Source organism: Bidens hawaiensis, unplaced genomic scaffold (genome assembly GCF_021521415.1).
Source record: "Bidens hawaiensis isolate Kalapana, Puna unplaced genomic scaffold, B.hawaiensis_p1.1 tig00021037_1, whole genome shotgun sequence".
In the NCBI taxonomy this organism is placed as follows: Eukaryota; Viridiplantae; Streptophyta; class Magnoliopsida; order Asterales; family Asteraceae; genus Bidens; species Bidens hawaiensis.
In genome coordinates this window covers 135,997-151,293 of record NW_027493255.1, presented here as the reverse complement: position 1 = coordinate 151,293, position 15,297 = coordinate 135,997, and the positions used below count along the sequence as shown (strand labels likewise).

Here is a 15,297-nt window from a genome sequence, read left to right as displayed (position 1 = left end):
AGCACACAACAGTCATTATCATGCGCAACAAAACGTTATTTATTATTTCCGTTACATGGTTAATCAAATTAATGCAAGGCCAATTGGATCAAATTCCTCACTAAAATTATTAACCTCCAAAAGTGGAATCAACTCAATTGGTCTTGTCGTTTGTGAGATATACTAATTACAAAACAGCCTACAAGCAGGCTTCCCGAAACAGACTCGTACAACAGATTTGTAAATTATTAAAAACTAACTTTTACACGTCCAAAAATTACAAACTCAGACTCTTTAGAAACTAGACTCGACCTACTACATCATAGAATCAATAATCACTTCGAAACACATTAACATCAAGTTACAGTCGTTTTGACATGCAATTATGATTCTGCCCAGCATCAATTTTCACCAAAAACTCAACAAACTACTAATCTATGAACCAAAAATCATGCATACAACCCTAACTTATCAATAATCAATACATTTAACATTTAGGGTTTATGATTATCATGTTTAATGATGCAAATAATTGATAAAATAAATTAGATAGGGTATTTAATTTACCTAGTTAGCAACATTGGATCTTCAAACAACTTGTAATTAATCTTGTATGCATGTGTGTGTGTGTTCGATTGATCAAAGAGAGGGGGGAGAGGGCTGCCATCGCAAGAGGGAGAGGGAGAGAAAAGGGAATTAGGGTTTAGGTAATTAAGTTGTTTAAATAATTATCCTAGTTACACTTTACCCCTTAACCTTCTAGTTTACTTAGTTCTAGCACAACTATTCTTTTTCATCCATAATATAATTGTTATACATGCAAACATGAAGTCACATATGAACATAACACGTAATTATATTAAGTACTTGTTTATAATATTTATTGTTTGTTCACCAACGGTTTGAGTCGACTCGTGTGTGTTTCGGTGAAACTCCGAAAGACTACTTATGTAATGATTGTCATGTGTCATTTAACTCTAATTAAATGTAATGAGATATGCGTTAACTAGAATGACATAGTTCGTGTGATCTTGCGTTTGAATTAACGGAGTTCGGATTAACGGAGTTAACCTGAAATTGACGAGTGTCACAATACTCTTTCAAGTAGTTCTTCTATTTTTTGGTATTTTTGTATTTCAAGAAAATATATTTCATCTGGTTTTATAACCTCTTGAGTTATATTAGTACATGGGATTTGTTTTGTTTTTGAATCTTTTTTCATTGATTCTAGAAAACCTGACTTTCCAACTTGAAAAGTTTTTGTTATCTTTTTTATCAAAATCATTTCTTGATTAAGGTGAAAAGATATTATATCTAACCGTTGGGTGAAAGGCCCATATAGCTGACATAAATTATTTCCAAGGAGTATATCTATTCCTGTATCCTGTTGATAAATTGTAGGAATGGGGAATGGTTCTCTTGAGAAATACACTATAAGGTTTCTACAAACCTTATTTAATTTAATTGTATCTTGATTTGCAATTGTCACTTTGATGTCTTTGAGAGTATTTTCATATAGATTTTCAGGTGTAACATGTTTGCTTGCTAAGCAGAGACTTGCCCCTGTATCTACATAACAATGTAGATTTATTACCTTATATCCTTTTAGGAAAATCTTTCCTTTGATATAAATGGAATTCGGATTAGTTATATTTAAATAAATTAATTAATTCAATTTTCTTTTGAAGATTTTTACAAAAACGTATATTGTCTGGGTCTTCATCCCTCCATTTAGAAGTTTCAGCTTTATTCATCTCGGACTATTAGAGCTAATGCTCCTATCTGAAGATGAGTCGTACTTTATTACAATTGAAAATACCTGCATATAGTCAGCGAAAATATCTTCTGAAGGATAATATCCTTCTATTTCAGCTTCAGAATTGAGTTTTACCTTTTCTGGGAACTTCTGTCTATCAGGACATTCGTTGGCATAATGTCCCTCTTCAGAGCATATCCAACAACGACATGTCTTCTTTCCTTGAGGACAAACCTTAGGTTTTTCTTTTGAAAAGTATTTTCCAGGGATAAATTTTCTTTTCTTAGGTTTCCAAAACCTTCTTTTGGTTCTGTATTTTCTTTTATATTTCTTTTTAAAATATTTTTTTTTCTCCTGATCACAACCAAAATATAATTGAGGTGTTTCAGTGAGTTTATTGCAACAGCTTTTGTTAAATTTCTTTAACTGTTTTTGCTTGTTTGAAAAGTCGCAGTAAACAAAAATTTCTTCCTTAACAATTCTTGTAGCAAATCCTAGTGAGTGCATTGTTAAGTTGTTCTTTTCCTTGTTCCATCGTTCTTTGGCTTTTTCACCAACAATAGGAAGTTTCATTAGGTAAACTTCTATCCAAGAATGATATTCACCTGTACTTAGTTTATATAAGTTTTGCTCAAAAAGAAAAGTAAAATCATCTAAAAGACATATATCACATAGTTGTGATTGGGTTAATGTTTGTCTTGCTTTTTCAAGCAATTTTTGGTTCTCATGATCTTTATTTGTATGAAAATGAAGAACTAAGAACATCATATACATGGCATTAATAATTTGATCAAAGAGATCTTCACCATGTAAATCTTCATTCAAAGTTGTTCCTTTAATGAAATCTTGGACTATTCCTGCAGACTTGTGTTCTATTAACAAAAATAAGGCCTTAGCATTGGAAAATTTCTCTGGATTAGACTGGATGATTAAACTAATTTCGGTATTCCATTTGTCGATTGTTTCTTTTCTTTGATTAAAGTAAAAGATACAATCAATTTTTATGGTATCTATTTCTGTTGAACTACCATTATTTTTATCAGAATTAGGTATCCCCTTATGATAGGGCATAGAGAATTCAGATTTCGTGTTCCTTTTCCTGTAGGATGACTTGTGGTTACTACTACTAGTGCTAGATTGATTCATCATATGTTTTGGAATTTCTTCTTCTGAAGAGTCCTCTTCTACAGTTTTGGGTTTTTTATAGCAAAAACTTTTTCTTTATTTTTTGGAAAATATTTTTCTTTTAAATTTTTATTTTCTTGAAAATTTCTGTTCACACTCTTGATCGCTTAAGGTCATGAGTTGAACGAGTTCATGTATTTGTTCGGCTGAATAGTTTTCCAGCTGTTCGTCAAAAATCTGTTCTAGTTTTTGTGTGATAGAACTCATTTATCCACAAGACAAAATAATTATCTTGTTTTGAAGATCTTGTATTTCTTTTTCAAAAATTTGTTTTTGTTGTACTAAAAGAGCTAGTTTTCTTAACTTAACATATGGATCGATACTCCAGTTACTTTGAAGCACATTTATTTTTTGAATGATATTTTGAAGGTTCAAATAATTCATTCTAATTCCTGAATTTATCTTCTGAAAAAGAGTTCTCATTTAACTTTTATTAGTCATTTGAGGTAGATCATAAAGACCATTTTAAAGCATTTGGACTTTTAGAACTTCCTAATGATGGATTTCCACCACCATTTCATGTTTTTATATCACAATTGAAATATTTATACATTTATTTCATAATACATTTCAAATAATAACAAATTTTAGCCTAATATTAATTTTGTTAATTAACTAAATTTAACAAAAACCAAAAAAAACTATACTAAAACCCAAAATACAACTGGTTAACAATTTATTCTCCAGCCTCCAGAATATTAAAATTGATGTTTAGGTATAACTGGAAAAAAAACTAGAAAAGGAAAAGCGTACAATTAACGACAAGAAGTGGATTTTAGTTTCACTCGTCCTACTAACAATACACTTTCTACGTCTAATTTTTAATCATCGAAATTGAATGGTATAAGACAGAATTAAAATTAAGTGCTTTTTTTCTAACTTAGCGTCTAAATTAGTATAAATGGACACTTATACACAATTCTAACCAGTGAACACCACCCACCAAATTACACAATTCGGGTTTTCCGACTACAATAAAATTAGGCAAATCCGACGAGAATAAACACACAAACACAAACCTTAAAATAATGAAACACAACAATTACAAAGGTAAACACACATGGGAATGATCCTCAAAGCAACACCGCACAAAAAACAGATCATGGAGACTGCAGTGTTGTGTGCTCCTCGCCCTGAATACGACCCGTGACAGACGTGTCAATAAGGTGATGAAGATACCTGTATAACTATAATATAACGTGACGTGACGTGACGTGATATAAATGATGCGATATTTTACGTTCCTGTGCAACAGGTCCCTGATAGCGGAGACCTTGGTTTTCGTAGCCCTAGGCCCAACCCCAAAAGACTCATCGCTAATCGTCCTCCACCAGACCCGCAACTCGTCGTCCAGTATCATAACGGTCGTCATTCTCTCTGTTGAAATGTAACCTCCAGAACGCTTTGTTCGTGTCCATCTCGATTATCAATGTTTGCCGAACATCGGGCCAATGTTTCTAAGCTAGCCCCAAACCCTCAAGACTGCTTGAAATCCGCAATTACCGTATGGGCGTCTTTGATGTCTGAGACAAACGAGTGCGCCCAAAAGGGAATAACGCTCTTAAACCTTTCTATCAACGGTACTTGGCCGGGAGAATCCATTAAAGGAAACCCGAGGTGGGCACCTGTGAAGAGGTGACGTCCCGACAGTTTCTCAATAGAAGAACGTTTCAATGTCTTAGGACGCATGCTCGGAATTTTAAAGCGTGAATGAGACTGGAATGTAATAATTAAAATATAATAAATATAATAAATATAATAATTAAATAATAAATTATAATTTAATAATAAATATAATAATAATAATAAATATAATATTTAAATAATGATAATAATAAATATAATAATAATAATATTAATAAAACAAAACATACGGTGTCTTACAATATTTGTTTTGTACGAAACCGTCGACTCGCGTATATAATCATCATCATAATTATCTTCATCATCTGGGTTCCCCATCATCATAATTATCTCCCTCGTGTTCGTTTCCCTTGTTATACAGTGAAACTTCTGCTGGTATGTGGTACGAAGAAGACGACTGGCCTCCGTAACCCAGACGTGCTAGGCTGATCATAAGACTGTTCAGCCCGACTATCGTAATGGTGATACTTCTGACAAACGTAATGGTAACATATATTGGTTATAAACAAGCTAACAACTTTATATTATATCAATATACAACGAAACATGGTTCAAATCCGGTAATCTCAACGTGCTAGGCTGATCGTTAGGCGCGTATCCCGGCTCCTCATTGCCAGGAAACTAAACCACCACATTTTATTTTTTTGCTTTTGATTCTCGGGTGAATTGGTGTGTGCATGCATTTGTGTATGTTAATAATATATGTAACATATATACATATATATATAATAAAGAGAAGAAAGGGGGAGCCGGTGAGCTCAATTATTCAAAATGGACCAATAGGTCGTGTATAGAGTTATACGCGGCCTATAGGGTACGACTGACAACCTATCGGGTACACCATACGCAGCCTATCGGGTACACCATATAAGACAAACACTCCTTAATACGCGACATATAGCACTATGCGCCGCATAATAAGGGTTGCCTGGGGTGTCCCAGCATGACCCTAATAAAAGGAACACTTTATCCATTTTGGCTGCTATGGCCCGTGATTTAAGCGTCCAAGTTTCCACGATAGTTTCGAAACCCACATTTTCTTTTAGGGGAAGGACTTCATCAACCTGGAGAACGAGGCTCACTCCAACGTCAATGGAAATGTGCATTTACTTAAAAGCCTGGTCGGACACGATGGAACATGTACAAAAGTCTCGAAGGTGAAATCCCTAACGATACAAGTGGAAATTGAAGAAGGTCCCCATTATCGATGAAAAACTAGTTTAAGATCAAGGAACACGCGCTACCCAATAACACACTAATTTAAGACAAACAAAACCTCAAATGCTCAAACCAATAGAGAGAATTTACTTAATATTTTAATTGTTTAGTTAAATAACTGTAAGAAGAATATGTTTTGTTAAGTTTAATATATCAAAAATAAAGTAAGAAAAGTATTTGTTGAGTTACCTAATATTTTAGTTTTTAATTTAATTTTCTGTTTTTTTTTGAGATCCTGATTGTTCTAAGCAGTTGGTTAATAAGCTAATCAGTTATAATTTTCTAGCATAGAAACCGGTTGCTAACTATGACCGGTTATTGGTAATAACCAGTTAACCAGTATTTGCATGAACGGTGACCAAACATCCAAATTTATTTGTCATAAGAAACTAGATATTAAAATAATACAATGAGAGAAACATTGATGTTAATGAGAAGTTTTCCAGCATTACCATATCAATAGACAAACAGAAACAGTATCTGGTGGGAACTAAAAGTTTCCCAGAGGTTTCATAATAATAATAATAATAATAATAATAATAATAATAATAATATTTACCAGCCAAAAATTTGAATCAAAATCTGAATATGAATATTATCAAACTCTGAATTATGACAATAGATCCTCCCACCTTATGAAACTACTCATCTCCACAACACAAACTCTCTGTCTGCCTGCAACAACCAACTCACACCGAGTCAACTTCAACACAAAATTCGTGAAATAAAATGGCCCATAATAAATCAGCCATCAGAAGTTGTACCTTCGTTCGTTCTATGCTATTATAACTACACATAACAAACACGGTTTCATTTCAAGAACCGATGATGAAAGAATGTACTTCAGCCCAGCTAGAAACGGTATATAAAACACCCGATAACCCGTTCCAACTGAAACCACTTCCTTCAACATGTTCCTTTTGTTTCTTGACTAAAGCGGGAAACAGTGGAACAAATTGGACACCAAAATGGGTTGCGATTCTTTTAAGACTTGAACTTGACCCGATAACTATGCCTGTATCAGCTTCAAGAAGGCAAAGCAAGTCACCAACCGAGTCCCCGATGTAAATCGTCAGATGGGTTTTGTCGCTGTTTTTCAAAATGTCGGTAAAAGCTTGAAGCTTGTCAATCGGAGACTCGACCTTTTTGATGATTTCACCCGTAGAAAGAGAGTTCTCGTATTCAAACTCGTTTGCATGTACCTGGATTGTCGGTATGCCCCCTGTTTATTTTATAAAACAAACCACAAAAGAGTCATTAATGGTTGTTGAGTATGCTAAAAATTATCTGAGTGGGCCGGTCGGGTTGAGTAACAGGGAAAACAGGCCACATAAGTTTGAGTTGGCCAGCGTTCACTTTTGGTTTCAACTTTTATTTGAATTTAATAAATAAGGAAATGCTAAGCATATCCCTTTGGGCTATGGTTAGAGGTGAGGATGAGGCTGGCAGCTCGTGAGCTACTCGACATCGGCTCGCTGAAAGCTCAAACTGAGTCAAGCTTAAACGATGTCAAGCCTAAAAATGAGCTTGTTTAAAAACGAGATCGACCCAAGCTTCTCTTATTGAACTCGAGCTAGCTCGTTAGTCTATTAGTACATCATAACTATTATTATCATTAAATTACAATCAAAATAACTAAACAATACATATATAAATATTATTTACAAAATAGCTAAATGATATTGATATACACACACACACATACTATGTTATATATAACTTTTTTTATTATATATATATACAAAAATTAACTAAAATTGTATATACCTTAATTAACAAATAATAAACAAGCCTGAGCTGAGCATGAACTCTAGAAATATAGCTCGAAACGAGTTGAGCTTAAGCTCAAGCTCTCGTAAGTTAAACTAGCCGAGCCCAGGCTCTGCTCGTTTACACCCTTGACTATAGTTAACAACCGAATTTTTAAAGTAAAAAATAAATATTGGGATATTTAACCATAAAGTTGTGTATAATGGTTTGAAAAGTCAATAACTCAATTTAAATATCAAATAACGAGAAATAACGCCAACGTTAAGATAAATTAGAAGTGACAATGAAGATAATCTGATACCTGATGAAAAAGTTGACCTAATAAGATCAGCACACCAGCAATAGGACAGCACGTGGACATTCACCTTTAAATTTTGGTTGCTGGTGATGGTACGAAAGAAATGCATGCAACCGTCATGAAGAATAAGACGTTCACCAGCACGTTTAATCTCTTCAAGATTCAAACCCTTGAGCACATTTGATTCAATCACTCTCATGTTTGCCCTCTTCTCAAATCCCGATAGTTGTTGAAGTGCTGTCTTCAGTCCCGAATAATCAAAGTCCTCAGCTGCAAAAGCCATCATACAAAACACTTGATTTTGAAACAGGTTTGGGTAAAAAACGGATCAACATTTTTGTACAACTTTGAAAACGCTTATCGTATTACTTATAGTTGCAAAAAAATGTTATCACAATAATGATAATAATAATAATAATAATAATAATAATAATCTAGGGTGACTTTCATATATACCCCTAAAAGCTTCTTAAATATTAAGGGGGTATATAAATATGATCATTATCCCCTTATTGTTGCAAAAACATTTTTTGTGCTCCTTTAAATTCTTTCAGAATTGATAATGCTTACATATCGTACCCGTTTGTTATAAGTGTTCGTTTGGTTACAATGCATGTTCTAAAAGAAATTCAAAAAAATTAGAGTACACTAAGAAAAATAAACGGTTAGCGAAATAAATCTTATACCTTGAGAAAAATATTTTTCATGAGTAAATATGAAATTTAAAAGTTAAAATTTAATGCATATGAAACTTTAAAGTATTGAAAAAATTAATAGTAGAATAGTAAAATTCTTGGTTGTTCATAATGAAACGGGTAAATATGATATTTTAGTTAGTTCCTAGAGGGTATATATGATAATATGATATTTTAAATCCGGTTAGGATATATATGATATATGTGTAAGTTTATAGGGATTATATGAAATTCTCCCAATAATCTAAATCTTTGAATAAAAATGTTGTACGCATAGAAAATAGATATTGGAAGACTTTCAACCTGTTTGACCCATCTGACCTGTTTGAGATGATACCCATTTTAGTTTAGTTTTTTCTTTTCTTAAAAATTGTACCTTTCTCATTGGTCAACATACTTTCCATGCACTGTTCATACTCTTCTGTGTATTCTCGAGAGAGCACCTCCCATGTGTTTCTCAAGTCAGCTGAGGTCATCCTAACAATTTGACTTACATTTTGAGTTTCAGGTTGACTTTGATCTGACTTTGTTGCAGTAAGTATTGCAATCTCAGCCAAAATGGCTGAGGAATCCACCACCGTGCATGTCAAGTCAAAGTCAGAAAAGAGCATAATACTGTGTTCATCAGGAATTTGATAATTTAATAATGGAAGAACAGTCAACTGGTCAACTGGCTGGGCTAAAAAGAATTCCATCTCAAGTTTTAACGCTTGATGATACAGCTTTTGCATAGTATCAAGTTCTTCACCGGTTAAAGAAACACTTAACTTGTCAAGCAAGTCTTCTATCTCGAGCATGGCCTCCTATAATTTTTATAAAACAAATGAAAAGTGAAAAAAATACATAAGATGCCAATTTTCACCTACTAATGAGTCAAACAGGTCAATGGTTCAAAATTACTTGAGTAAAATCTATAGCTACCCCAAAGCTTACCATGAACTTACCACTTCGTCCACTAGTGATGCCAATTTTGACCCATTAACGAGTCAAAATTCCATTATTATTGAAATAATATGATTGTTGTAATCATACTCGACACACTAATTATTAAGATACGCGCTTCAATAGCACCGAAGCACGAAGCGACACAAGGTGATGCCTTGCCTACACAAGGCAACCAAAGTCCAAAAAGTGCAGATGAGGCATAACTTTTAGGCCAAAAAAGCGCCCTGAGGTGCACGCCCTTTGGACACGGGTCATTTTTATGTTTTGGGATGTTGTATCACATGCTTTTTAGGTTGTACATGTAGATTATTTATATACTAAATCCTATGTAAAGCTTAATTATAGCTAATGTTGGGTAAGGGATACTAAAAGCCTATGAGATATATTATAAAATTATTTAAAATCATGAGCCTCGCGTATGAAAATCGGTGCGCTGTGCGCTTCGGCGCTTCGGTTTTAGACCCGTCACTTTTGTGTGTTGCTCGCTTTTTGAAACCAAGTGCATCATTCGATTCAGGCTATGTTTTAAATAGTTTTAAATATAACAAGCCAAACAAGTAGAAAGTTGCCCAAAGTGTATATTTAATGCCTAAACCTCCTAAAGCATTTTACTAAATAGAACTATATTACAATTTAAATCATACAATTGTTGTAAACATACTCGACACAGTAACTATTTATAAATAAAAAAATAAACCCTGGACTAACAGAATCTGATCAACCCGTCCTGGCCTGTTTCACATGTACAAAAAATTACCAATTTTCATTAGACAACGCCCACATGTCACCTTTAATTGCATGACATGTTGTTTATACATATAGAAAATACAGTGTGTTTGCTATCAATCGGACCCAAACAGTCAAACTAAAAAGGTAAGTTTCAAACCTGATAAGTTTCAGAGGAATACTTGTCGATCCATCTCTTGTACGGGTGTTTGTCACCATAAACTTCCACAAGTGATTTAAGCTCATTACCAAGATAAACATAAAGTCTCATAGAAGGAGCCATTGCACCAAGTGTATAAGCTGCAACCTTAGTTTTTTCAAAAGGAGTTGCAAGTTCACCGGGACCTTTGACTCCTTCAACTTTCCCCGAGGCGGTTGCTAACAAGAAATTTGTGTACTTTAAGGTCGCAGGATTTGGTGTTGTTTCTTTTGACAAGTCAAGATTCCATTCCTAAATCACATGTTGCTTCAACATAAGTTCTTTATTATAAAAAACTTGATCGTATTATGTTCACATAAACAAAAAAGAATTGGGAAAATATAAAAAAAACTAGAAGGGTTTTTCATATAAAACTTGTTTTTCCATTATTTCATGATGGCCAGAATAAAATCTAGGCTGCATCTATACAAACGCCACTGACACACTATCCATACACCAATGACATGTCATATGGGCCGTATGAATGACAAAAATTGGACATATGGGTCGTATGAGGGGCAAATCATAGATGTTTTGATTGTCTAAAAAATAACTAATATGATCACTAACAAGTCATACAGCAGCCAGTAAGCCCATTTTCCACCCTACCATACGACCCGTTTGATGTAACAGGGCTTTGGCATGTAGACTTGATTTGACATCACACGGCCCGTATGCCTAATGCATTCATTCAATAACAATCATGGGGCTTACAAAAACTAAAGTCCAGCCCGTGTTTTATCAAATATAATAAGTGTGGCATATGATATTGTTCTACTGTCACAAAGCTTCTTCTCATGAACCAAAATAAATTGGGGAATTGAAAAAATAAAAGAATATATAAGCAACTACACGGTTTTTCATATAAAACATGTATGTTCATGATTTCACGATGGCCACATTAAAAATCTAGGTTGTGCCTATACAAACACCACTTTCACACTATCCAGACACCACTAACGTGTCATGCGAGCTGTATGGTCAATGCAGGCCGTTGACAACAGAAAATGTTCACACAAGGTCGTATGACAGGCGAAGAATAGACATATGGGCTGTTTGAGCAAATCATAATGTTTTGACCCACAAAAAAATGACTGATGTGACCACTGACACAATCATACAGCCCGCACACTAATGTACACTTTTGGGAGTGGTGTTTATACAACACCACCCAAATATGTTTGCATTCTATTCCTAGTGATATAAACACATGTCATGAGTGTTTGGATAGTGTGTCATTGGTGTTTGTTTAACTTTAGCCAAGCCCAAAAGAAAACATAAGCAACTAAAAGGGAATGTTCATAATAACCATACTAAAACCTTTTGCATTCTAGTCAAAGAAACAAAATAATAATTACATAAACAAACACAACAATAAACCCTTTTACTTGAGCAAAAGAATCAAAAACTTTAAGCTCTTGAAGAACCCTCTTTCTCAACTCAACAATAGAATCTTTCGCATCATCATCATCTGCACAATCCTCTGCCAACTCGTACCTAAAACACCCCAAAAAAAAAATAAAAAAAAAATAATAAAAAATAAAAAAAACTCCAAGAAGGAAAAAACCCACTTACGCTTGAGCAAAAGACTTAAGAAAATGAACATCTTGAGCAATAAAATGTCCAAAGGTGTCAGCTTTAAGATTCCCAGAGGCCAAAGAAACAATAAAGGGCGTGTAAAGTGTCAAAATCGAATCTTGACTGAAGTTATCCCAGAATCGCTTAGCAGTGCCTTCTTCTTCTTTGTTGGGTTTTGCCGCCATTGATAGAACCCTAACCCTGAAAGTGAAATTGAGATTGAGAGTGTGGAATTGAGATCGAGGAAGAGTTGTGAATTTGTTGAATAAAAGAAGGCACGTCAAGAAATAAATATTGGGGGAATTAGAGAGAGAAAGAGTTAAAAAGAGGAATTTAAGAGAGAAGAATCAAATCTGGGGTGTATAGGTACAAACAAATGAATACATATATATAATAGTGTTATACATGTAGATGTAGCAGAAAGAAGAGTGTGTGTGTGTGTGTGTGTGTGTGTGTAGCAGTTGACTAGACAAAAGGGAAGATATGAAATACTTTTGTTACTTTGGGTTTGGGTGGTGAAACAAAGAAAATAATGGTTAACTCATCTTTCTATTTTTGGATTTTGGGCTTGGGCTATATTGACTTAATTGAGGGTTTGGGTTGGTCTTTCATTCACATGGACTAATGGATGGATATATAGTTTAGGGTTTTCTTCATGAATCGAGTTGAGCCGAACTAGGATTAGGTCAGGTTTAGATTGATTTGTGAATGAAGTGGATCGAGCTTGGTTTGGTTTATAATGATCCGAGTTGAGTTGAGTTGAGCTGGTTTGATTTGTAAATGAGGTAATTTTGAGTGTGTTTTGAGACACGGGTGATCTGGAAAATTTTGGACTTGGTATTTGCTAGTGGGCGACAAGTAGTTTTGGATATTGGGTTAAAATCAGGACATTAATTAGAATATATGTAGTTTTGGTTTCATCTTTTGATCAATGCTCAGTTGTGCACATGAATAAATCCAAGACATGTGTGTTATGGTTTGATTAGTTGAATACTTATAGAAATTAATCTACGACACTTGTAAAAAAGAGACCAAAAAATTAGCTGCAAAGTTTGGGTTGTGCAAATTGTAAGACCTAGAAAGAAAACTTAAATATATATTTTAAGTTATTCTAATAGGAGAATACAAGAAAAATTATGAGAAAATACTTTGGGTTATTTATAAGACTTAAAAAGCTCCATATTTGTATGTTTGGTATAAATCATGACTATGTAATGCACTGTGCATGTTCATGTGAATTTATATAAGTTGGTAATTGGTCACAGCCTAGGTAGTGCTAGTACATGACCATATGACCTTATGCATATGTCATATATGTATTTGAGGATGTATAAAATTAGCAGCTTTGTAATTTTCACTTACACTGACATATTTTATTACGTGAAAGTTCAAAAAGTTAAAAAGATATCGTCTAATTGCACAATTACGTGAATGTTATAAAAATGCTTTGTTTGTTATAGACCGTACCCGCGTAATGAGGGCGCCCCTCTCCCCTTATTGACCTATTTATTTTTAAAGGAAAATCATTTAAATCTTTATTTTGAAATTGATATTGTTTTGTGACGTTTCAATAGCTATGACATAGCTTTGCATAGAATGTGCATAATTAATCATAACCCATAAAAAAACTTATTCTTCTTCCATTAAGCATAAATATATCAATATTCTGGTCTCTCTCTCTTTATTATTATTATTATTATTAGCTCACTAAAATTTTATGAGAAAATTCCAAGTCGCCTCCCTGGGTTATATCGTCGGGAGATGGAATAACCACTGAAAAAGAACTTGCGAATGTTGCGCCATTATGTTTCTCCGGCGGGTTTTTTTGACTCCTGTCGTCAGTTGACCCGACGTTGACTGTTAATGGTGAAGGGTAAATTCGTCTTTGCACTCGTTTTTCTCCCCTGATCCATTATAACCCCCGAATTAGGGCAATTTTCATCAGAAAATTGAATTCTTGGCTAACGTTACATCATCGAACCCCCCCCCCAATTTTTCCGATCGTACTTCACATCTTCAGACATCGCAATGCCGAGCTCGTATTCTATTAGGCTGGACAGTGAGTATTGTGACCCGGAAGACCTATATGGTAACGTTTTACTGTTTGCACAAACTTTTTGGTTTTTTTCTTGTATGTTGTTAACGGGCTGAACAGTTGTTATAGGTAAAAATTATTCACATGCGTTCACCATAAAACTTTTTCATGGAGGGTATTTCGCTACCGAGGGGCAGCGAAGATACGAAGGGGGGAAGATAACTTACGTCGATGAAGTTCAAGTTTCTGAAAATTGTAAAATTTTGTTGGTTGGAATAGTTTGTAAGTAACAATATGGTTGTGGTACAGCTTGTTGTTTTCATTACAAACATCCGCGTGTCAGTTTGGATTTGGGTTTAAAGCCATTGATTGAAGATTATCATTTTCAAGATGTTTGTGCTATGGTTAGAGGTAGTGATGGTGTAGGTAGCCACATTGTTGAGATTTTTGTAGAACAGGGCAGGACTAGTGGTACTGAAATTGTGGTATATGATTCTGGATTTGTACCTGGTTTTGAAAGTGTTCATGAAGTGAGTGGTGAAAGTTTCCATGAAGTGAGTGCTGAAAGTGTTCATGAAGTGAGTGGTGAAAATAGTTCTAGTGAGGGTGTAGGTAGTGATGAAGAGGAAGATAACGACAGTTATGATAGTGATCGATCAGATGAAAGTGATCCTGAGTATACGGCTGCCTTTCAAACACCCTTGGAGGATGTAGAAGTTGACATGAGGTTATAAAGTTATTGTAGATTTTGATGTGGATGAGGTAGTAGGTGATCATATTAGTGATGATGATCGTTTAAATCCTTGCATGGATACCTATGAGAGCTCTGATGATGAGGGCTTGAGTGTCTTGAATAGTATGCTAAGAAAGTTCAAGGGGAAGGAAAGGAATAATGATGATGAGTGTCAATTTTTTGTTGGTCAGTTAATACTATCAAAGGAAACATTGAATGAGATAATTAAGAGTTATGCTCTTCATGCCAGAAGAGATTTGTATATCAAGAAGAATGATCCTTTAAGGTTTAGGGTGATTTGTTTGGGGGACCAATCCGAAGTTGGTTGCTGGTGAGGGGCCAAATGTGTCAAGTCAGGAAAAGTTGAAGGTAAGAAAAAGGGATATGAAACCCACTTTCCCTTGGACGATGCACATCTCAAGACAATCTGTTGAGGATAATTGGTGTGTGAAGGCCATTCCAAAAAACACGAGTGTCTCAGAAGTAGATCAATTGGTCTGTACACAATGTCTACTATTGCCAAAGAGATTGAGGTT

The 15,297-nt window shown here is 34.4% G+C and overlaps 1 protein-coding gene across 1 annotated transcript; it reads right to left on the bottom strand.

Moving 5' to 3' along the window:
- Positions 1 to 6,535: 6,535 nt before the first annotated feature.
- Positions 6,536 to 12,209, bottom strand: LOC143562585 (bifunctional TH2 protein, mitochondrial-like). Its single transcript, XM_077050346.1, has 6 exons — positions 11,991 to 12,209; positions 11,804 to 11,912; positions 10,377 to 10,667; positions 8,922 to 9,348; positions 7,854 to 8,120; positions 6,536 to 7,004 (listed from the first exon to the last, which is right to left on the bottom strand). The coding sequence occupies exons 1-6, from the start codon at positions 12,176 to 12,178 to the stop codon at positions 6,598 to 6,600; spliced, it is 1,689 nt and encodes a 562-aa protein (XP_076906461.1). The 5' UTR covers positions 12,179 to 12,209; the 3' UTR covers positions 6,536 to 6,597.
- Between the last annotated feature and the right edge of the window lie 3,088 nt (positions 12,210 to 15,297).